The 23000-nt window shown below is 58.3% G+C and overlaps 2 protein-coding genes across 4 annotated transcripts; one reads left to right on the plus strand and one right to left on the minus strand.

Moving 5' to 3' along the window:
• The first annotated feature begins 186 nt into the window (after positions 1-186).
• LOC126637344 (nuclear cap-binding protein subunit 2) lies at positions 187-2959 on the plus strand. The gene is made up of 4 exons (XM_050310527.1): positions 187-346; positions 459-640; positions 1419-1557; positions 2203-2959. Exons 1-4 carry the CDS (start codon positions 260-262, stop codon positions 2299-2301), a joined length of 507 nt encoding a protein of 168 aa, XP_050166484.1. The 5' UTR covers positions 187-259; the 3' UTR covers positions 2302-2959.
• Positions 2960-8540: 5581 nt separating this feature from the next.
• Positions 8541-22376, minus strand: SLC7A3 (solute carrier family 7 member 3). 3 transcript variants are annotated; one of them, XM_050310524.1, is made up of 13 exons: positions 21764-22376; positions 20603-21426; positions 14274-14682; positions 13925-14083; positions 13660-13837; positions 13446-13558; positions 12341-12563; positions 12020-12159; positions 11838-11940; positions 11352-11563; positions 10567-10733; positions 10200-10308; positions 8541-10093 (listed from the first exon to the last, which is right to left on the minus strand). In XM_050310524.1, exons 3-13 carry the CDS (start codon positions 14641-14643, stop codon positions 9978-9980), a joined length of 1890 nt encoding a protein of 629 aa, XP_050166481.1. In that variant the 5' UTR covers positions 14644-14682; positions 20603-21426; positions 21764-22376; the 3' UTR covers positions 8541-9977. The 3 variants fall into 3 exon arrangements, with proteins under 3 accessions (XP_050166481.1, XP_050166482.1, XP_050166483.1); XM_050310525.1 differs by lacking the exons at positions 20603-21426; positions 21764-22376 and adding an exon at positions 16550-16713; XM_050310526.1 differs by lacking the exons at positions 20603-21426; positions 21764-22376 and adding an exon at positions 15849-16039.
• Between the last annotated feature and the right edge of the window lie 624 nt (positions 22377-23000).

Here is a 23000-nt window from a genome sequence, read left to right on the forward strand (position 1 = left end):
CTGCGCGGGCCCGGGCCCGGCGCTCCTGGCGGACCCGCCGCGCCGTCGGGATTGGCTGCTCGGCGCCTCCGCCCCGCCTCTTCCTGCTGAGCGACAGCTCTTTCAGCCAATCGCCCGGCGCGGCGGCTCCTCCTCCTCGCGCGTTCCGGTGCGCGAGGCACTTCCGGCAGGATCCCGGGAGCAGGGCCGGGATCGGGATCAGGGAGGGACCGGGATCAGGATCAGGGGCTCGGGAGCGGGGCCCGGGCGGGCGGGCGCGATGTCGGGGCTGCTGCACACCACGCTGAGCGGGCTCAACAGCGACTCGTACTGCGAGATCAGCCAGTACCGCGACCAGCACTTCCGGGTGCGCCCGGCGGGGCCGGGGGGGGCCGTGCCCGGGGCAGGGCCGGGAGGGAGCGGGAGGGAGCGGGGCGGCGGGAGCACTGACCCCGCCGTGCGCGCCTCTGTGCCCGCAGGGCAGCAGGCAGCTGCAGGAGAAGTCCCTGAAGATCTCCTCCACGCTCTACGTCGGCAACCTGTCCTTCTACACCACCGAGGAGCAGATCCAGGAGCTCTTCTCCAAGTGCGGGGATGTCAAGAGGATTGTCATGGGTCTGGACAAGATCAAGAAGACCCCCTGTGGCTTCTGCTTTGTCGAGTATCCTTTCTCTTCCCCTCCTGTCAGCCCGTGTGTGGTTGCCACCTTTAGTTCCAAACCCAGCCGTGCTGCTGAGGGGAGGGAGGCACAGCCAGGTGCTCTGTGCCAGGCACATCCCTTCCAGCCTCGCACCGTGCTCTTCCCCAGCCTAACTGTGAGACAGACTGTGCAGTGGTGCCACACGTCACAAGTGCCACCGCTGCTCTGCTTTCTGGGGTTGGCAGAGACCTACTCTTAATTTATTCATTTCTTTCGTGGTTTTAGGGCCAGAACGTGAACTGAGCGCTCAGTCTGAGGTCTTCTGTGGCCAGAGCACGTGTTGGCTTTCTCACCTCAGCTGTACACCTGAAGGAAGTAGCAGGATAAGCCGGGGGGGCATTCCCAGGCCCAGGAATGTACACGCTCGTGCAGGCCGTGCCACGAGCTGCCTGTGCAGAGCTCCCCTTTTGTTCTCTTTCAGTCAAGTTCCACGTAGCACAAGGAGGCATGTTACCCATTTCTTTGCCCTTAGCAAGGCTTTAATGTCTTTGTTTCATCTCCTTGCCTGTGCAGGCACTGACATTAAAGCGCAGGCTCCTCTCAGAGCCTTGGCCGCTTTTAGCGCAGTTTTTGATCCTGTGGGGGAAGAAAAAAGGCTGGAGGGCGGGGGTGGGTTTATTATTTTTTTTTTTCTGTTTCTCAAATACAATAGCTCTCTTTTTTCGTTTTCCATCTGCCCAACCCAAAAAAAAGCAAAAAAAACCCAAACAGGCTTAGATGTCCTTATAGAGGGGCTCAGGTACTACACGAGGGCGGACGCCGAGCACGCCATGCGGTTCATCAACGGCACGCGGCTCGACGACCGCATCATCCGCACCGACTGGGACGCCGGCTTCAAGGAGGGCAGGCAGTACGGCAGAGGAAAGACTGGAGGGCAGGTAAAGGCAACCCCAGTGCAACCCCTCATTCTGGTCCCTCCCCCTCTCAAAAGGGCTCTGGTCCTTCTTAGCTTGTTTTGTCTCACGCAGACCGTAAGGACCTGACGGCAAAGTTGAGTCGCTCCCGGGTTGTTTTGGTAACTGATGCCTGGGACACTTTCCATCTAGGACTCCAAACTTCCTGTAGTGCAAGCAGGATGTTCCCACCTCCAAGCCAGTACTCTTAAAATGATGCAAAGTTTGTGTGGAGGGGGACAGTGTAGCCGCCAGACCAATGTCATGACACGGCAGTTTGCCCCAGGGCAAAGGTGTGAGGTTCCTTTGCAGATTTCCAGGGTGGAGGGGATAAAATGTTCCAGGGGGCCAAGCCTGGCAATTCAGAAAGCTGGGCTGCAAAGCTGAATGAAAATGTTTTGGGCTCTTCCTTGCTTCTTATCTGAAAATACCTCAGCCATCAGATAGATATTAATTTGTAATTTTCACCACCTTTTTGGTGGGTTCTTTGAAGAGATCTCAATCGAGTTGAAGTGCTTCTAGCCTGAACTTCAGTTCCCCACCAACTGAACAAGGAGTGGGTGATGATTTTGAAGTCCAGGAGGAGACAGAGTGCAGGTTTCTGACGTGTGTGTTGTTGCTGTGCCCCAGGTGCGAGATGAGTACCGGACAGACTACGATGTGGGAAGAGGTGGCTTTGGCAAGATCATTCAGATGCAGAAGGCAAATCACCAGCCTGCAATCTATTAACTGCCACGTGGTTCCTAGCTCATAAAGGGCTCTGCCCCTCCAGAGCTAGCCCTGTTCTCGCATTTGGGATCGGGGTATGGAGTGAGATCCAAGTTCCAGCAAAAGGTGGCCCTCTTAGACTGTGGATATCCATGTATTCATTCTCCCTTCCTTCTGAGCTAGAGAGGATGTTCTGTGCTGATACAGGGCAACAAGGGGAAAAAAAAAGGACAGCTCTGCAGGATTCTGGGCAAGAAGAAGTGCAGCATGTCACACACACCTTATGCTACGACATCCTCCTCATGTTGCAGCTGAAGCAGGTGGCTGCCTCCAAGCTGCAGCTGCAGCCGTGGTTGCTTTCAGGTGGGACATTTTAAAAGCTTTCCACCATCTGAGCCCTCCAGGTGCCTCGTGGGGATGCACAAGAGATTCAGGTTTCTAATTTACAACCTCACCTGCTTAAAAAGCAGCGTCACTGTTCAGATGAGAGACACGGAACAAGTGTTATAATCCACTTGGAGGTGCTTGTCTGCACATCTAGCCCTTGGGTTGGTCAGGGCCTGCAGAGCATTTCTCTTTGTGATGCCCCAGTGCTGCCTGGCTTTTCAGATCCTTGCTGTTCGGTGTGATTTTGTTAAAAAGTTTCTGTTAATTTTTTTAAATAAACAGTTGTATTGGCTCTGGCTGAGGTGAAGGTAATTTTACCCCAAGCAGCCCTCATGGAGCTGTGCTTTGAGTTGGTAGCTGGAAAGGTGTTGATAACACACCAATGTTTTGGCTACTGCTGAGCAGTGTCCCCACAGCATCAAGGCTGTCTCTGACAACTCCCCCTCACCAGCAGGCTGGGCTAGGGCAAGATCTTGGGAGGGGGCAGAGCCAGCACAGCTGACCCGACCTGACCAAAGGGATGTTCCAGACTATACAGTGTCTGCTCAGCCACAAAACCTGAGAGAAGGGAGGAGGGGGCATTCCTTAGGAAAGCATCTGTGTTCTGGAGCAGCTGCTGTGTGTGCTAAAGCCCTGCTTCCCAGGAAGTGGCTGGACGTCTCCTGCTGGTGGGAAATAGAGGATAAATATTTAGTTTTCCTTTGTTTCCACAGGCGACCTTGCATTTGCTTGATTAAACTGCCTTTATCTTGACCCACAGCTTCCATTTCCATCTCACTTTCTCCCTGCCCTGTCCTGCTGAGGAGAGGAGTGACAGAGCAGCCTGGTGGGTACCTGGAGTCCAGCCAGGGTCAGCCCCCACAGTCCTGTTGGAGCCCAGCGTGGGGCCTGAGACAGTGGCAGTTTTGTGTCAGTGTGCTGTAGATGTATTTGCTAAGCAGGCAACTCCTGTCAGTCCCAGTTTGTTGGCTGCACTGCTTATCTCTTTGCTGGGCTGGGAATGTGTTAGTACAAACCACTGCTCTGTGCTCTGCACTGATGGCCTTGCTCTGCTGGGGGAGCTGTCTCCTGCAGTGGATCAGGGAATACATCTCCCTCTCCCTAGCCAGGACTGGTGTGGGTGGCTTTATTGTGCAGGCTCCTGAGGTCCCTGCTCACCCTCCTGTGAGCTGTTTAATACTACTAATTAACACTGCTGGCATATCACGGGGTCTGTGTAATCTGGTGTCATCCTGGTGTAAGAAAAGGCAACTTTTGGGTGAGTCAGTACTAAAATGTGCCCTGAGGCGGCCGGCCCGTGGGTGGCAGAGTGTGTGGAAGGATTTGGGCAGGTGCCTGGGCCAGTTATCAACTCCCATAGCCCAGGACTTCACACCTGAACAGGCAAGTAACCCTGGCAGACTGACATGCCTGCTGATAGAAGGGGGCCCTAGTGAGAACCAGCAGCTTCTGGCACTGTGCTGGGCCTTGGCATGAGCCTGCTGAGGTCAAATGGTCCCTGTCATCAGTTATTAAGGGAGGAGGAAGAAGAAGGGTTCAATCAAGAAGCTGGGTTCTTCAGCACAAAAAAATGCAGGAGGGAGTGAGGGAATTTAGAGAAGAAGTGGAAACTATCCAGTCAGACCTCAGCAGAACTTTGAGACATGCAGAAAGATTACACACACCAGGCAGGTATGGGGGTTCCTGACTGGCTGTTCCAGTGATGGGGTAACAGGGGCCAAAAGTCAGCAGGAAGACAGGTAATCCCACTGGCTATTCAGTTCTTGGGAACAGAATGACCAGATGGATGTCATCATGTCCCTATGGATAAGGTAAGAACTATGCTAACAGCTAACAAGGAGAAGACACTAGCTTTGCTAAGCCTGGTGGGATTCTGGAGAATGCATATTCCAGTTTATTGTCAGCGTGTGAGCCCACTCCATCAAGTAACCCAAAAAAGGTAGGGACCAAAAAAGATACTTCCAAGCACCCTGACCAGAGGAGATGTAAACCCTTTTTGATCTGTCCCTAAGAACCTCTTGGCTAGGGCAGGTAATTCCACTGAACAAGTCAAATTCTGTCTGTAAATTTGCTTTGTATTGTGTAAATAATAGCAGCTGCTCCCTGCCCAGTAATGTGTCATGATTTTACATGCATTATCTCATCTGGGGTGATAGAAACTGTTGCACACACATCTGCAGACCAGGCAAATAAGTTAAATTAGTTTAACACTCACATGAAGTGTTGATAACTGAGCTAGAGGAGGTGTTACATTTGGGTTGTTGAAATGTCTCCTACCCGTTTGTTTTGCAAGTCAGGTTGTTGTGCCCGTACAACTGTCACAGGTCTTGAAGGGACTGCATGTTTATTCTTCAGCACATTCTTCTTTAAGCAGTGACAGAATTGAGTGGCCTGCCCCTGAGATGCAGTGAAAAGGAACAGAGTGAAAAATACAAGCAGTCACCTGTCCAGCCTTGCAAAGCACCACCAGAGTGAGATCCCTTGTGGAGAATACGAATTACAGAGGGAATAATTGCCTGGGTAAACACAGCAGGAAAACAGGAAAACTCAAGGAAGATGGAGAGGAGTAACAGCCTTAAAATCTAGGATTAGCAAAAAATCTCTTGTGTGTGAGGTAGAGAGACATAAGGCAAGCTTTATATAGGGTCCCACACGTTGCACACACACCCCAGAGAAGCAGATGAGAAGGACCATCTCGTCCTCCCTCCCGCACAGGAGGCAGACCACTTCACCCAGCAGGTCACTGTCAAACCCTGAGAAATCCCTGCCCTTCCCAGCCATCTTCTCTGCTGCCAGAGCTGCCATCAGCTTCATGTGCAGGCGCCAGCGTGGCCTGTGCAGATTCAAAAGGGTGCAGTCATAGCCCACACTGACCAGGGATGGGCCCACGTGCATCACCAGCCTCCCCATCCCGTTGCCAGCGCCCTGTGCCAGCATCAGGAAACCCACTTGGATTTTCTTGTCCCCATTCACGTAGACTTTGCTACGGTGAGGGCAGTAGGCAGTGGTGAGGATGTGCCTTCGAACACCAGCACACCCACACAGCCTGTGGGGATCCTGATGGTGGCAGAGAAGCTCCGGGACAGACTGTGACAGGAACCACCCCTTGGCTGGTTGCAGTGCAGAGCAGGGAGCACGAGTGGGAACCAGGTCACCAGCTGCAGCACTAGAAGAAAGGAGAGTAAGAGAAGAGCAACCATCTGCCTGCAAAGGCAAAGCAAGGCGAACGTTAAGCCTGTATGATTAGAGAGCTCAGGGCCAGGAGGATTATCGGATGCACGCAGCCTCCTGCCAGCTACTGGGTCATGCATGCTCAAGCTTACCACAGAAAGCAGAAGGGTTGGGACCTGTCTGGAGCCAGGTGGGTGAGGAGTGATACGAATCTCTCTGGCTTTGATCTCCTGCAGCTCTTCCGGACAGCCAGGCCCGTGCAGCACAACCCGGGGCTGTTGCAGATATATGAGGAGCTGAACGGTTTGCTCTGTCATGCTGGTGACCCCATCTGCCTGGAGTCAGTTCCCTGGATTCCAGGACTCATGTCCTGCTGATGGATTTGTGCTCCACCAGCACGTCACCTGCAGGGAAGAGGATCTGACGGTCCCCACTCGCTGGCTTTACAGGGAAGAAGGCGGCACAGGGAGCCAACAGCCCTCCAGCTCCCCTTTAAATCCAGGGGAATTTAAATGGCAACAGGGAGATCACAAACCAAGCCCTGGCTGTATCTCCCAGCGGGGGTCTCTCTGAGTGTCCCCCTTGGCATTAGAGCCAGCGAGGCAACGCTGAGCCAGGAGCCAGCCCTGCTGCCCCTGCCCGCGCTGGTGCCCGCGCAGTGGCAGAGGCACGAGCAGGAGAGTGCTTCCTGTGTGTTTGGTGCTGTGCCAGGCCTGGAGCTGCCCTGGGGAAGGCCCATGGCTGGGCAGCAGACAGGGACACAGCCTGTGCTGCCAGCCTGGGTGGAGGTGCCCTGGCTGCCAGGGCAAACCGCAGGCAGCTGCGTGCAGGACTGGGCGCTTCCTTCCCCTAAAAGGCTGGGTCGTCACAGGCCCCTCGGCAGCAAGGCCAGGCTCTGCTTTTTGCTGAGTTTTCTTAAACCAGAAAATGGCCCCTTCCTGTCCAGCATGGGAGGGGAAAGCCCACCCTACAGCCCCCAGCACTGCCAGCCTTCACCCAGAACGTGCTTCCCTCCCAGCCCCTCTGCACGCCGGAGCCGTGGGCTGCTATCGGAGCAGCTCGGTAGCCCACAGGCAGCGTGCTGGGGCAGTGGGCACAGCAGGGAGAGCAGCCAGCTGGTGACACAACACACACGCTGGGGCTCCAGCTGGCTGCCGTTCATCCACCAGCTGGTGCACCGAGATGTCGAGTAACAACCAGTGTGGCCTGGGAAAGGCAGAGGTGCTGCCCAGCAGGAGGATATGGTGCCATCCCTAGGAGCTCTGCTAACCTAGGGATGGATGGAGCAGAAGGAGGCAGTTGGAGGCAGGGTTCCCCCAGAGTGGGTGTGCAGAGCTGGGACAGCCTCCCCAGGCTGGTAGCCAAGGACAAAGTGGCCACGTGGCTCCTGCCAGCACCTGTGCCCATGGCAGGGTGACACCGACCCACCACAGACTGGTGGCTGCCAGACAGCTGCTTCCCCTGCTGAACTGCCATGGTGGGAGTCACCCAAAGCTTCCAGAACCCTGCTCCATGTCCAGAGCTCTGCCAGTCCCACCGGATGCCCAGGATGGGATGGCAGTGTGCAGTGGGATGGCCTGTAGCCAGGCACAGGCATGCCCACAGGCACAAACAGACCAAAATATGGCCTTGGACATGCTCCCATACATAGGGACACTGGCACAAACAAAGGCATGGGGGGCAGTGCCAAGCCAGAGGGTGAAGGCTGCAGCTCTATCATAGGCCCATTGCCCTCTAGCCTTGGGTAACAGCACCTAGAACCAGGGACACAGGTGCCAGGGGGTCTGCAGGCTCAGGGCTCAGCAGGGCCCCATGTGCTGCCCCTGGCCAGAAGATACCCACAAGGTGGGGTGGTGAAAGAGTGGGGCACACCAAGGCACCAGCTTGACTAGGAGGGCTGGAAGAAGCCGTGAGGAGCCGGTGCCAGGAGCCAGTTCCACCTGGGGGCTGGAGCCTGAGGCTCTGGCAGGGCACCCCAGCCCAGGGCACTGGGGCAGTGAGTGGCTGGCCCAGAGTCAGAGCAGGTACTGCAGCCCCTTTTACTCCAGGCACAGCCCTGGGCAGGTGTCACAGCTGCAGCACACAGGGCCAAGCAGAGCTGATGGTGTGGGTGCCTCGCTGCTGACCGTGCAGTGACCCTGTGCCACTGCCAATGAACAGGGAGAGATGCCAAAAGCAAGCACGGTCCATCTGCCCTAAATTAGCTTATTTTGAATAATAATGTCAGGTCTGATTTAGACCAGACCAGAATCTGGAAAATCATCATCTCACATGGATGCAGCCCAGCTCCTGGCCATGCTTCCTCTGCAGAACACCTCCAGGAGATATTTCCGAGGTCTTTATTGCATCTGCTGCTATGGGACCTGGTGACACAATCCCTCACAGCACAGGGCCTGCAAGGCAGGGCCATGACAGGATGCTGTCCTGCCCCCAGGTACCAGCAGCACTGGTTTGAGCTGGCCTGGAGCACTGCTCCACAGCTCCTGGCTCACAGGCTCACTGCCCCAGGGGACAGTCCAAGAGTGGGTGGTTCTAGCTGGCAGATTTCAGACAGGGAGTGCACCCAGCACAGCCTTGCTGGAACCTAGCATTGTTCTGCACTGGCACCAGCCTGGCACCCAACCCAGTAGCATGCAGGGACCTGCTCGGGGGCCCATGACCACAGGGCACTAACAGGAGACGCAGCAAGATCAACAGAGGCAACCACTTAAAAAATATTTATGAGGTATAAAAACTGGCATTAAAATGCAAACTGTACAAAAACACATGAGGTTGGACAGCACTACAGCTACACTGGGTGAAGGAGGAAGGGTTAATTGAAACACTTTTACTGTAAACCCACAAGAGCCCCCCTTACCCCCTGTATTTCGTTCACTGTAAGCTGTACTTTTGGAGGAAGGCAATGTGCTGTACTAAGAGCATTAGACCTTAAAGGAACCACAACAAACACTAAACAAAGAACTCAACACACATAAATCTCATCCAGAGGAGCCAAGGTAGACATTTGAATAGGTAAAGTAGGCCTAGAGCCAAGGTTTTCTTCAAACCTAGATGATCAGAACATAGAACAATGGATAGAACAAAAGGTCACGGATGTCACCCGAGGAAGATGAGTAGATTTGCGACCCCAGGATGAAGGCAAGACCGGAACTACCCTAATTTATTCCTCAAAATAGATACCACGCCTCAGTCTCCACCCCGACTCCACCTGCTATGAATATTGCAATCTAATAATGCAATAATATGAATATGCATGTGATTATGTTGTAATCACGATTAGAAACTGTACAAATTGCTTGTTTTTACTGAACCACTTCGGAGCTTTTGTCCAGCCTGAGCTGGAAGCTACCCCGACGTCGTTAATTCAATAAATACCTGCTGTTTATAGGCTCAAAATTCTGCCTTTAAGCAGTCCTTTTTTTATCTGCCTTTTTTTGGGCATCAATTTGGTGAGCCAGGCAGGAGATTCGGATCCATCCGCTGCAGAGCCCATCGGAGGTCAGGACCCCTTTCCCAGGCGCCGAGGTAAGCTTTTACCTATAAAAAGGGGGGGCTCCTGCCTCCGCTGGATTCTCTATGGGGACATCTTCATGGGCACTGGAGCTAAGCAACATGGCCAGGGCAGCACAGGGCTCATGTAGCGGATGTAAATCACAGGCCAGCTCAGTCCTGCGCTGGCAGGGAGTACTGGTCAGCTGGCAGTACCATGAGGATCAGAATGATTCATAGCAAACTTCTCTGCCCAGCTACAGCCATGGATGCCATGTACAAAGCTGGCACTTGGAAACCCCAGAGAGGACGTGGTAAACACAGCAATATGACAGAACAAGAACCACTGCAGCGTCATGTGGAGCCTCCTGCGCACAGGGAAAGCAGCTTTCATGGTAGGAGGGCCAGACCATTGTTGCTGCTCCTCAGCAGGACAGAGACCAGGCCTGGTCCACCAGCACACCCACCCAGACTGGAGATTTGTCTCCACAACCTCTGCTCTGAGAGGGGAAAGGGCAGTACATGACCAAGCTCCGCAGTCCAGACTCTGGGACTCCCTACAGGAGAGGGGGTGGATGCACTGTACATGATGATCTTGTCCCCAAGCGGGAATACTGGCAGGGGTCCATGGAGTGATGGTGCCCAGTCCCTCAGACTGCAGCAGCCCCGGGGCTGAGGTCCAGGCCAGGATGGTGAAGAGGCTTTTCTTCTGCATTTTTCCCTTCCACGCTGTTCCGAATCCCATAGCCAAAGTAAATCACAAAACCTGCAGGACAGTTTCCATAATGAAATGCACATTGGTGGGCTGCCACCATTAACAGCCCCCCAGGAGAGACCTGCAGGCATGGCACTCCCTGCCACAGGACACCTACCCACAGCCATCCAGATGGCAAACCGCACCCAGGTGCCAGGACTCAGCTGTACCATCAGCAGGATGTTAACAAAGATGCTGAAGATCGGCAGGAATGGGAGGAAAGGTACCTGCAGGGGACAGGAAGGGCTGTGTCAGCTGTGCCTTGAGGGACCAAGCCGGGTTTGAGGATGCTGCTGGCCACAGAGGGACCCCATCCCCGCCACACCCAGAGAGCACCCAGGCACTTCCATGCTGGGGACTGCATCTCAGAGAGGTCTGAGGGCTCTGGGCCTTCCTGGTAATTGCCTGGCAGCAAACCCTGCAACACCCAGATCCTGCTGGAGTCCATGGGGGTGCAGATGCCACCTGCAGGGGGCTAAACTCACTTTGAAGTTTAACCGCGCGTTGCTCTGCGGTTGCCTCCAAATGATGATGGTGGGAATGAGCAACGCCACGAGGAGCAGCACCAGGACCACGATGCAGCCCACACTGGCGTCCTTCAGAGCAGCCACACTGAAGGTCAGGAACACACAGAGGCCTGTGACCACCGCGGCTGCAAGAGAGGGGGGAGTCAGGGGGTTGCATGGCCCCCCATAGACCCTGAGCCTCACCAGCAGCTGGGCTGAGGCACCCATTCCTCTCGGTCAGGTAAGGGGCCAGCACCTGCTGTCTCCAACACCCACTCCAAAGCCTCAGGAAAGCACTTTGCTGGAGGTGCTTGCCAGCCCAGCAAGCTGCAGGGAACCTGCACTAGGCTGGGCTCAGACCCAGCTCTGACACTCAGACCTGGCTGAGCCACCCCATTCTGGCTGCACAATGGAACCATTGAGGGACAAGCCAAAGCACTCTCAAGGGGTTGGGGACCACCCTCACTGGTGGCCAGCATGGGCCAGGCTCATCACAGGGATCTCCCGTGACCACCCACACACGCTTGGCTTAGCACCCATGTCCTCCAACAACCACAGCTGTACCCTGCACTTGGCACCCTGCTCAGGGCAGGGTGGGTTCAGCACCCGCTGGCACTGCCAACAGCAGCTGGCAGCCTGAGCCTCCTGGCACCTTCTCCTCCGCCTGGCCCCTCTCCATCCCTTCCCAGCTCTGCAGAGACGCGCCAAAAACACTCCATCCCCTGGCAGGAGGGGACATCAGCCACCAGCTCCCACTCACTCACCAATGACCGAGACACAGACGTAGATGATGCGCCCCGAGAGCGCGGTGGGGGTGTCTGAAGGTGGGTTAAACAGCGTGGAACAGGACAGGGTCTCTTTCTGCTGGGCGCTGGCAGCAGTGACGCTCGGATTCATGATCACCCTCTCCTCCTCGTTCCCATTCAGCTCCAGCATCTCCATGGCCTTCGGGGAGTTCAGCTGCCCAGGCTGGTACCTGAGCAGGTAGGACAAGCTTGCAGCAGAGCCCAAGGAACTTTGTAGCCCAGGGGGACAGTGGGCAGCACCCTCATATTCCTGCTGCTCCAGCAGTGGCCTCAGAACAACCACTTCAAGAATGTGCCCAGAGACAGCTCACAGGCTCTTGTGAGCAGCCTCCACCTTGGGGGCTGGACACTTCCCCAGGCTGCATGCCCCCAGGACAAAGCTGTCCTAAAAGCCCCCCTGGGAACATCCACCCTGGGCACCGCCACGCACGAGGAGTCACGCACCGGAGGATGAGCACGCACACCGCCACCAGGGAGTAGGCCAGCAACGTGCCGATCGACATGAGGTCCACCAGGTCCTTCAGCTCGAGCAGGAAGGCCAACACCGCTGCAATGAGGACACGCAGCATGAGCACAGCTCCAGACCACTGTGGGCATGAGCGTGAGGCAGTGGCCAGGAGCCTTACCCGAGAGGAGCCCCGAGGCGATGGTGGCCAACAGAGGGGTCTTTGTGCGATCGTTGATGTTGGAGAGGCGCTTGAAGAGCAGCCCGTCCTCCGCCATGGCATGGACCACTCGGGGCATGGGAAACATGGAGCCCAGCAAGCTGCCGTGGGGAGAGATGGCTCAGGGCCTGCCAGGCACGCTGCCCACACCCATCACCCACACAGGGATGTGTGCCAGGAGCAGGACAGAAGCTGGGCAGAGCAAATCCCCAGCCCAGCCTGGATGCATGCTGCCAGTCCCTGCGCTGGGCCAGGCAGTGCCAGGGACGGGGCTGGTCCTACCTGGTGGAGAGGGCACAGAGTGAGCCGACGGCAACGGCGTAGCGGGCGGGCTCCCAACCAACCGCCTTGAAGGCCTCGGGCAGAGGGCTGTCCTTGTTCACGAGGAAATAGGGCACCATGAGAGTCAGGGATGCAGAGACCCCGAAATAAGCCACAAAGCAGATGAAGAGGGACACGATGATGCCGATGGGGATCGAGCGCTGTGGGTTCCTGGCTTCCTCCCCTGTACAGAGAGAAGAGGCAGCATGTGACCCCACTCCATGGCACAGCATGGGGCAGCTAGCCCCAGGGGATGGCAGCATGGGACTGGGCAGCAGCAGGCAGGGGCTGTTGGAGGAGGGGTCTCCAGCCATAATGCTGTGCTGGTAGAAGCTTTGGAACTGCTGAGAGCACAGGTGTGTGGCTGCAGCTCTCATCATTCCAGGGATGCAGCTGCCTGGCAAGCCCCCCTGGCCATGCCAGCTCTTTACCCCCACCCTTCCCTCTCCCTGCAGAGCCTGCTGAACAGAGGTTCTCCATGCACCTCGGCTTTGCCAAGATGTGCTGTGCCACGCTCCCAGCAAGGGGCTCGGCAGCAGCGTAGGAGGAAAGGAGGCGGCTGCTGGGCAGCCCCTGGGGGCAGGGAGGCACAGGCAGGTCAGGCAGAACAGCCTGTACCAGCCACCCACTAAGTAGATTTCTGGAGGAATGAGAGGAAATTAAGAGGGCTCCCTGTGTTCCAGGAAGCAGCGGTTCTGCACGAACCCAGCCATTTAGAAAAAGGTTGCTTGAGGCTGGGAAATAACTAGGAGGCACTCGCAATTCCCAGGACTGTCACAGCCTCGGCTCAGCAGTCAAAAGGCTCCCTGCTGCTCCGGGAGCTGCCTGCACAGGCAGGGTGCAGCCCTGCTCCCACCACGTGGTGTAATGAACCCCTTCTCCTGCGGCAGGGCAGGCTGTGAGCCCTTTCGCCTGGCCCAGCTGGAGACAGAGACTCTGCAGGGAAACCTCCCAGGGGTGGTGGGACCAGCTGTTTCTCACGCCATGGAGCATCCTCCCCAGCAGATCCCAGACAGCTGCTGGTTGTGCAGGGGAAATGCCCACACCACCCTCACCCAAGCAGTACCTGTAGTGGCAATGCAGTCAAAGCCCACAAAGGCATAGAAGCAGGTGGCGGCGCCGGTCAGGATCCCTTCTAGTCCAAAGGGGACAAACCCGCCAGAGCCAAAGGCTGTTTTCCTGGAAAGCAAGGAGGAGAGCAGCTGCCATGGGGTCCATGGACAGTGGGGCCTATGCCTGCCCTGGGCCAGACCCTGGCCTGGCACAGTTGCTCTCCTTACATATCATCACTTAGGTCCGGGTGTGTGAGGTTGGCATAGTCCTCCTTTGAGAGCTGCCAGTTCCTGATGTTCCCCTTGACGAAGCCAGCAATGATGACGAAGCTCAGCACCAACAGGTTCACCGCCGTGAAGATTTTGTTGACGAGGGCAGATTCGCTGACACCAAAGGCCAGCAGTGCTGTGGGGACAGAAGAGGTGAGTGGGAACCCACTGGGCCTCCCACGCCACCACCCACGGTGCCATGGAGCTGCTCCTATGTACTCACCAGTCAGCAGGGCAATCAGGATTAGTGCAAAGAAGTCCGGGCGCTCGGCCAGCACCCCAGGCAGGTGCAGCGCGGTCTTGTTGGCAAAGAAGGTGGAAATGTGGTTGCCGACGATGTTGTCAAATGCCGCGCTCCAAGCTCGAGCCACACTGGCCGTACCTTGTCAATGGCAAATCCAGGCATCAGTTTGAGCCCAGGGCAGAGTGGCATCACCCCCACCTCAGCACCCATTTCCCTGCTGATTCCACCCCACAGCACCACATGCTGCCCCCAGAAACCCCCTCGTGCTGACAGCACGGTGCTGGGAAGAGCCCGGGCACATGTGCCAGCACACTGCCTGGCCTCGTACCTATCACATAGGAGAGAATGAGGTTCCAGCCAGTTGTAAAAGCCCAGATCTCGCCGACGGTGACGTAGCTGTAGAGGTAGGCAGAGCCGGCCTTGGGGACGCGGGCCCCAAACTCTGCGTAGCAGAGTCCAGCCAGTACGGATGAGAAAGCAGCCACCAGGAAGCAGAGAACTATGGAGGGACCGGCCATCTCCTTGGCTACCTCCCCGGCCAGCACGTACACGCCGGCCCCCAGCGTGCTGCCCACCCCCAGGGCTATGAGGTCCAGTGTGGAGAGGCAGCGAGCAAAACGCGTGTCGTCGGAGCTCAGATCCACCACGCGCCGGCGGATCAGCATCTTCCCAATACTGGTCATTTTTTCCCTGAACATCTTGTCCTCTCCTGAGTGGTGCTCAGCTGCTCAGAAGCCCTGCAAGAGAAGGGACCATAGGAGTGTGAAGCTCAGTGTCCCTCAGGCAGCAAGACCAACGCTGCGGGGAGCAGGGCAGGTAGCGATGCCCAGAGGAGCCTGTTCCCAGCTGGCCTGTTAGCACCAAGCCCCTGCCATGCTGTAGGGCAGAGACTCTGGTGGCTCCCTCCAAGGCACTGTGGGGCTGCACATGCCCCACCTGCAATGCTCCTGCACCAGAACAGTGAGCCAGGGATGAACCCAATGAGTCCATGGTGGGAAACAGGCTCATTGCTTGAGCACTGTGTGGTCCCAACCACAGCGCCCCTGGGCACGTCCCAGAGCTTGCTCACTGTTTTCCAGCAACTCCACACTGATTTGGCAGCCTGTAGATCCTTTAGCCCAAACTTGACTGCGGGTGCATCCCTCCAGCCTGGCACGTGGGTGTGCACATCAGCAACGGTGGGGAGACAAAGCATTCCTCCAGCAGAGGATTTGGCAGGCTGGGCTGACTCACTGGGATGCAGCCATTCCTTTCAGCATCTGCACCACACCCTTGACAGGGATGTATAACCAGACACAGCACAGGCCCCCAGCACAAATCCCTTGCCTGCTAACAGTGCTTGCCAAGCTGTCTGCAAGCTCTGCAGGCTATAATCACCTTGAACATACGAGCAACAGCATCCTCTGGCTCATAGGAGCCACCCATCCCTGAAAAGCTCTAAAGATGAGCACCTTGTGAAGCAGGCATCCAGCACACAGCGAGAGGAGCCGCAAGGAAAGTGACTCCCAATGCCCACAGCCATGTCTGGCACCTGTGCCCATCACTAAACCATCCACCCACCACTGTCTTCTCCCTTCATTGGGAAAGGAAACACAGCCCAGCCAGATGCCCAGGACAGCACCAATGCTGTGCTGTAGGGATCAGTGTAACAAGAGGATAACTTTGTGACCCTTTTCCATAGATGGGGATTATCAGCTAGGGTCACAGGGGTAGCCACCAGTAGCAGCCAACAATGGCTGCTTCCTCATAACCAGCAAACGTGCCTATTTCTAGAGAAACCTCCTCCCGAGTTGGCACGTGTCACGTTCAGCCTTGGCCCAAGGAACTGCCCCAGCACACTTAGCCTCTGGGCTTGGTTTCAAGGGAACAAGTGCCCCGCCATTGGCACCCTCCCCAGCCCTACCTGGAGAGCTCTGGCTGCCTTCCCCAGGGCTGCTCGATTGTTCCAAGGATTTCTGACACCCGATGAGCTGCGGAGTTGCAAGCAACGGGATGGCAGCAGAACCGTGCTCCGCCCTTATTGCGAAAGCAGGGCCGAGGAAAAAGGCGCGAGTGCGCGAGTGGCACCGAGCAGGAAGATGGGAGGCAGCCTCCCTTGTCCCGCCGTACCCAATGTCGGGAACGCGCTGAGCATCCGGAGGAGCACCAGCCCCTGTCAGAGCCGGCCGAGGGACAGCGCTCGGCGAGCACCGGGGGAGGCGCGACCCACGGCCGGAGGGTCTCGCTAAAAACCACGTTGTCATCCGAGCGCCCAGCGAGCTACGAGCGGGCAGAGGAGCGGAGAAGCAACGCGCTGGGCGACAACAGGAGCCCCCCGCTGCATCCCAGTGCCCACCGCATCCCGCTGCCACTCGGGGCAAGTGCCGGGGGCCGCCAGCCCCCGCTCGGGACCATTCCTCCAGCCCCCGCGGGGGCATCTCCGGTCCCGAGGAGTGCCAGTCAGGCTCGGTGCCGCCGGGGTGCCCGGCACAGCCCCGGGGATGGCGGAGCCCGAACGGGGCGCGGCGGCGCGACCCGCCACGTGCGGGCGGCAGCTGATGCAAGCGCGGCACTGGTTGCGCCACGGCCCCTCCCGGCGCGGCGGCAGCGCCCGCAGACACTCACCGGCGGCACGGCTCGGCTCGGCTCGGCTCGGTGCTGTTCAGCTCGCTCCGGTGCGATCCCGTCCAGCTCAGCTCAGCTCAGCTTAGTTTAGCTTATCTTGGCTCCGCTTGTTCTGGGAATGCCGCTCCCGGAACCGCCGAAATTAACGGCGGGCCGACTCCGCCCTTAAGGTGGCACCCAAACGAGGCAGAAAAGGCACGCCTGGCAGCCGCCCCCATAGCTCGCAGAGACACCGCAGGGCCAGCGGGAACAGATGCGCGCCCGATGCCCAGAAGCCCTCCCAGCGCCGCGGGTGCCCGGTTCCCCGCACCCGGCCAACCCCATCGTCAGAGTTTTTAAAAAATAGAAATTCAAATAATAAGTCGCACCGGGGCGAGGGCCAGGCACGGCTCCGCTCGGCCGCCGGGAGTGCGGCTGCCGCGGGCGGCAGGTCCGAGACCAGGGCAAGGCAGCGTGCGGTGGTGCCGTCAGCCGCGTTCCCTCGGGATGGCCACGCAGGGGGGGCTGAGGGTCCCCCGGGGCCAGCTGTGCCATGAGGGCAGAGCCTGCCCCGGCCTTGCCCTGTCGGGGCTGGGAGCGAGGCGAGGAGGCGAGGCCGGCCCCGCTCCGGAGCTCAGCCTAAGGCATGGAGAAGGACTGTGCTGCGACCCCCGTATGCTCCGCAGGGAGCGGTCCCGGACAGCGCTCCGCTACTCTGGGAGCAACAGGCAGCCCTAAGAGATGGGAAACGCTCTAGGGAGAACGGCTCGGCTGCCGGGCCGGCATCATCCTCGGCATCACGCAGGCCGGTACCCGCCGACCTGATGCAATCCAGCGCTCGCATGTCGTGAGCGCCCATTCAAACTGGCAGCGATGCCGGGAGGGTGAACCAGCGCCTCCCTGGCATATATATAGGCAAGGCTCTGGTCTGGCGCCGCTGTCGAGGCAACAGGTCCAGCCCCTTCTCTCCTCGGAAATCGACCTTAGGATGACGGAAATACCACCGCAGCAGCTGCGACGACCTCACGGCGACGAAACATCAACGCATCCTGTGAACGTCACTGCCAGACAGGGCGTGCCCCCGCTTCCCAGCCGTGTACACCCACGAGTCATCAAGGCCCCTTCCCTTTCCGGCCCCATGACCCCCACTGGGAATTAAGTGAGCTTAAGATCAAGTTGCAGAATTCCCTTTCCCTGGGCTGTTAAGAGTCCGGATGTTTCTCGCTCTTTCCTGCAGGCGAGGACCCAGCTGGGCAGCACCATCACCGAGGGTGCTCTCGGGCAGGGCTGGCAGCACCACGGGCACATCAGGACTCCAAGGGGCGGCACAGACAGACAGACAGACACTGGGTGGAGTCCCAGAGCAGTGAGGGGGTGGATGACACCAAAATCATCCTGTTCCTAGAAACCCTGTTGCAATAGCACGGGTTGGGAGATAGTTTCAAAGACGGAGCAGCATTGAGGAGTGACCATGTCTTCAGTTCCCAGACCTCACAGGCAGCTCCACATCTGTCTTCCCAGTACCCCATCCTCACTTCCCAGTCTTACTGTTCTCCACCCGTGTCATTCAGGGCCCTGAGCCAGCAGCACAGTCCAATGTCTGGGAGCAGGCAGAGGCATGGAGCAACCCAAGGGCATGTCCCAACAGGAGAAGCAGGAAGGCAAACAGTGGCAGGGCACATGTAGCCAGCATAAAGGAGGGTAAGAGATGGCTCTAGCCCAGAAAGGGGGCCAAAAGCCCTGCAGAAGCAGATCCAAATCAGCCCTTGGATACCCTCATTATCTTCCACAACTGAAGCACAGGGTATCAAGTCCAGCTTTGCCAATGAGCGCCTCTCTCTTTACAAACAATAAATCTAGCAGGGCACATCTTCTAGTCAGCTCCCTCCAAGAAGTTGTGTTGGCCGTGCACGTACAGGGAACCCCCCGTGCACCGGGGCAGAGCGCTCTCCTGCGGATCGTGCTGCCACTGGAGCTGCCCCAACCACCGAGTGCCCAGCAGGGGTGGGACACAGCTGACAGAGCTTCCCTGGGCAGCCACCCCTGTGCACAGCCCAGGGCAGCTGCCCCAGGAGGGAGTGGGGGCTGCCTGTGCCACTCTGGGCCTGCCAGGAACGCCAACCAGAGGCAACAGGGGAACAGGAGCAGGTCAGCCTTCCCAGCCCAACCTCGGGGCACTGCCAGCACCAGACAACGGGACTCTCCAGGCCTCTCTCAGGCAGTGCAACAAAGTGCCTGCATCAGCCCACCACACAGAGAAGGCAGCAGGGCAGGGCTTCCACTGCAGGGAGACACCGAGTCCCAAGCGCTGCTTCCCCAACACCTGCCCCCAGGCACTGATAATAAACCAGTAAATAACAGTCCGTGGCTGCATCAGCCAGCACTGGCTCTTCTCACATCCAGCATGAAGGTGGTCAAAGGAAGAAACCTGCCCTTACGGCTGCCTGCCCCCATCACACACCCAAACATCCCACCTGGAAGCACCAGGTTTGTCCAGAAAGGCTTCCCTAGAGCCCTGCTGTGCCTCCATCCACCAGCACCCAGCTCCTCCTTGCAGCACACCTCAAGTCTCTGGCTGAGCCACAGCTGAGCACAGACCTGCCCTGTCTGCCCAGCATTTGGGGGACAGTGGGCAGCACTGGGCACTGCCCCTACCCCAGCAGACAGCAAGCACCACTGGAAAACACACCTTTATTTTAAATACAAGGAATTAAATAATTCACTCATTCAACAGTTGTTGTTGTTCCACATGTATCGCTGGCCCAGAGGCTCAGGCAGACAGACATGTGCTCATGTGCCAGCTGTCAGTCTCTCCCCAAGTCACCACCCTTGAACACTGCTGCATCTTCCACACAGACTCCTGGGAAGCAACAGCAGCATCCAACCACTAGTGCTCCTGGCACTCAGCACCTGACCCACGGGAAAGGCCACGAGCTGTGTCCCTTCCACCTGGCAGCCCTCGGTTACAGCGGCAAGGGATCACCGGAGCATCCCTGCAGCCTGCCCAGAGGTGAGGGCTCACTGCAGGGAGGGCACATACCTGCTGCTCTGAGCTGAGCCTGCAAGGAGCAGATTGTCTGGTGATAGGCTTCACACTGGGCAGTCTTGTCAGCTGCAGGCAGGAGGCAAGAAGGGCTGTGCTCAGTCCACCCTGAACACCCCAGACCCTGCAGGGCAGCAGCTGAGATCCTGCTCTACTCCCTAAACAAGAAGCCAGCCCCATCCCCATGGAGCTGCAGGCCCTGGGCTCCAGGGAGGAGCACAGGGGGTGTCACCTGCATTGCAGGTGTCCTGCAGCCCTTAGGACAGCCAGACCCACATACCAAGCTCCCCCTTCACTTGCTCCAGCTCTTTTTTCACACGCTCCAGCTCCTGGGACAGCTGATCACCTGCAGGCTGGCAAGGGCAGGGGGTAAGTGTGATGCAGGGAGTGGTCAGCCCCACGCAGCAACCAGTAGCTCAGCCACAGCACAGCCCATCCTCTGGAGGAGCAGTGCAGCCCATCCAACATCCCAAGCCCAGCACCCTGGGGATCCCTTTCCAGGGGGTGTCCACCACAGCAGCAGTGCCTGGCGAAGGAGCCACGGTTCACTTAGCAGTGAGCACCTGCCAGCACCTGTGTGTAACAAGAATGCCTTTGGCAGGTCACAGCCACAGAGTGAAGAGCCCTAAAACTGCTGGCAAATGCACAAACATATTTTTTAGGTAGGAGAATTCACAGCTTAGGAGCTTCACCTTGCTGCAAGCTCTGCTCACTCCATCCTGGGTACATGTCCAACATGTTAGGAGGTATAAAAGCGACAACAGAAGCCACAGGAGGTTTGCATGTTTCAAAAGGCCCTTAAAAATCTAACTGGAAAGAAGCCTGCAATCCCCTGAGTGCTGGAGAGGTGGTAAAGCCATGCAGTAAATGCACGTGGTCTTGTGTAAACCCTAGGGAAAGGCTAAATCAGCTCAGGTGCCATCCAGGAAATTGGCAGCCCCAGGTCCCATCATCTTCCACCTCTGGCATAGCTGGCCCCATCCACAGTGCTGAACAGTGCTCTGTGCTGCCAGGACATGGCTGGCTCTTACCTGCTCAGCAGGGACTGCATCTTCACACCCTGAAAGCAGGCCAGGGGCTGACCTGCTGGACAAAGAGGACTCCACGTACTCCCATGTCTGGTCAGCCTTACCTGTGAAGAGAGGTGTCAGCACTAGAAACCTGCCATTCTCAGCTCCTCTTCAAGCAGGCCACAGAACTGCTCCAGACCAAGAGAGCCAGAGGTCTCCCAGCACCTTCAGCCCAACAGCTACTGCTGGGCTGGCTGTGGGGATGCTGCTGGGAGAAGGTGCTCCTGCATGGCCTCACTCCCAACAGCAAGGAGTCTCCTGCTAGGAGTCTGCCTGCACAGGGAGAGCAGGCAGCTGCCCCAGGCAGGGCAGGGCTGTCCTAGCAGAGTGGGAACACCCTTCTCACTTCCTCTCCCTCTGCAGGCTGCCCCAGCTGCAGTTCCTGGGAAGGCAGCACACTCCACCTGCAGTACCCTCAGCCTGGTCAGCTAGGACCCCACTGGGGAGCGGCAATGCCCAACAAGCAGATGCCCATATTTCCCCACACTTACCCCAACACAAGGCAAGAATCCACCAGAGGCCGAATGCAGACTCTCCTCACCATGATACACTCACAGGGTGCTTGGTTTTCAACAGGCCTTTGGCAGTCGGGAGCCATGAAAGCTCTGGAGGGGCTCCTGTCTACAGGGGAGCAAACTGCAGCTCCCCACCCCTGTGTGGGACCACACCTCCATACTGCTCACCTGTTCCCAAGACAGTCCCTTCTGCAACCAGCCGTTCTTTGCTCTCACCACTTTCCTTCAGCTCTTGGGTCCTATTGCACATCAGCTCCTGTGTAGCTGATCCTGAAGTGAGACCCAGGAAATAAAAGCAAAGAGCATCACCCCCTACTCAGACAGTGCCCTGACTGACCAGGGCTGCTCCCTGTCCTGTGGATGAGCTCAAGCACCAGATTTGCTCATTCTCTTTGCTGGGTGCCTCTCCAGGGAAACGGACTTCACCTAGCCTTCACCTAGCCACATTTCACCTCCCCTCCTCTGAGCCCAGGTACACACAATCCCCTCCAGTCCTTTCCCCAGAAACAGCCTTGACCCTGTAGCCGAGATCTGAATGTTCTTCCCACGGCAGCAGCTCCCCCCCCGCCACGACTCCGCTACCTCTGAGGTTTCTGCCAAGACTCACCCTTAGTGACGCAAAAGCGCTTGGATGGAGCCGCTCTTTCCAGAGGCTGCAGTGAGGAGCGGGAAGCCACGATAGGAATTGCTGTCGAGAGTCTTGAAGAGGGCTGTTTGGGACCCCCAGCCTTGGCAGCAGCTACAGCGAACAAACATTTAGGCACAGAGGCTGCTGCTCCGAAGCAGCTACACCGCACCCCTGGGGCTCAGCTGTCCTAGGCCCATGGGCACCACTGCTGCAAGACCATGGGGTGAGGGCTCCAAAGCCAAAGGGCTGCTAGCCCACATTGGAGCCCACACTGGCAGAAGGGCAGTGTTAACATCACTTGGGGCAGAGCAAGTTTCCTAGGCTCCTGCCTGCACTGCTCCCAATGACTCCCCGCTCCCCCTGCTCTGTCCTTGGCCACGCTGCAGCCCAGGCTAACCCCCTTTTCCCTTCCAGCCGCAGCATCAGCCCCCCACACACTTCCCCACTTTGCTTGAGGCCATCTGGCAGGCGCAGAATTACTTTTCATCTGTGTGTCCCGGGGAGCGGGTTTGGGAAGGGCGGAAGGTGGTGCCTGCTGCAAAGTCCCGCCGGGATGCTGAGCCCTGGACCTGGCAGGCGGCATCCCCTTCAGCCTGGTACCTGGGGGAGAGAGGGAGGGTACAGCAGCGCCGGGCAGGCAGCGGCCGTGCCGGGGCTCTCCGCAGCGACCCCGCTTACCTGCGGGCTGGAGGAGCCGCTTTGGGCGGGCCGAGCCCGCCGTGTCGGCCGAGGGGAGCTGCGGCCCCTGCGAGGCCCGTGTGCGGGCCGGAGCGAGCCTGGCGCGGCCGCGGCCCGGGGAGCGGGCGGTGGGGCCGGGGCGGCCCCCCGAGGCCTGCGGGGCACCGCGCCGAGCACGGGCGAGCGGGCGGGCCCCGGGGCCAGCGCCGGCCGCGGGCTGCGGGAGGCACACGGGCTCCGCTCGGGCCGGGCCCGGGGCGGCAGCGGCCTCGCAGGTGCTTGTGCCCGAGTCCGGAGTGGGCAGCGGCGTGGAGGTGACGGGCGCGGCGGGCTCGGCGGCCGCGGCCAGGCGCAGGCGGTCGGCGATGAGGCGGCACTCATCCTCGAAGAAGCTGAGGTAGAGCGGGGACTCCTCCGAGTGCAGCGCCCGGGCGTGCTGCAGCAGGTCCGGGCAGCCCGGCGAGCCGGGGCCGGCCCCCGAGCCCGCCCGCGGGTCCGGCCGCCACATCGCGCCCGGGCACGGCCGCGGAGAGCGGGG

This window comes from Myiozetetes cayanensis, unplaced genomic scaffold (assembly GCF_022539395.1).
Source record: "Myiozetetes cayanensis isolate MyiCay16 unplaced genomic scaffold, myiCay2020 scf15, whole genome shotgun sequence".
NCBI classification, from domain to species: Eukaryota; Metazoa; Chordata; class Aves; order Passeriformes; family Tyrannidae; genus Myiozetetes; species Myiozetetes cayanensis.

What these genes read in the sequence shown, in the direction of transcription:
- LOC126637344 (XM_050310527.1), top strand. Translation starts at nt 260, where the DNA reads ATGTCGGGGCTGCTGCACACCACGCTGAGCGGGCTCAACAGCGACTCG. An exon ending in TGTGGCTTCTGCTTTGTCGA is followed by an intron (nt 641 to 1,418) that starts GTATCCTTTCTC and finishes AGAGGGGCTCAG; the next exon opens with GTACTACACGAGGGCGGACG. An exon ending in GAGGAAAGACTGGAGGGCAG is followed by an intron (nt 1,558 to 2,202) that starts GTAAAGGCAACC and finishes GCTGTGCCCCAG; the next exon opens with GTGCGAGATGAGTACCGGAC.
- SLC7A3 (XM_050310524.1), bottom strand. Translation starts at nt 14,643, where the DNA reads ATGTTCAGGGAAAAAATGACCAGTATTGGGAAGATGCTGATCCGCCGG. An exon ending in ACGCGCGGTTAAACTTCAAA is followed by an intron (nt 10,309 to 10,566) that starts GTGAGTTTAGCC and finishes TGTCCCCTGCAG; the next exon opens with GTACCTTTCCTCCCATTCCT. An exon ending in TGCCATCTGGATGGCTGTGG is followed by an intron (nt 10,094 to 10,199) that starts GTAGGTGTCCTG and finishes ACTGTCCTGCAG; the next exon opens with GTTTTGTGATTTACTTTGGC.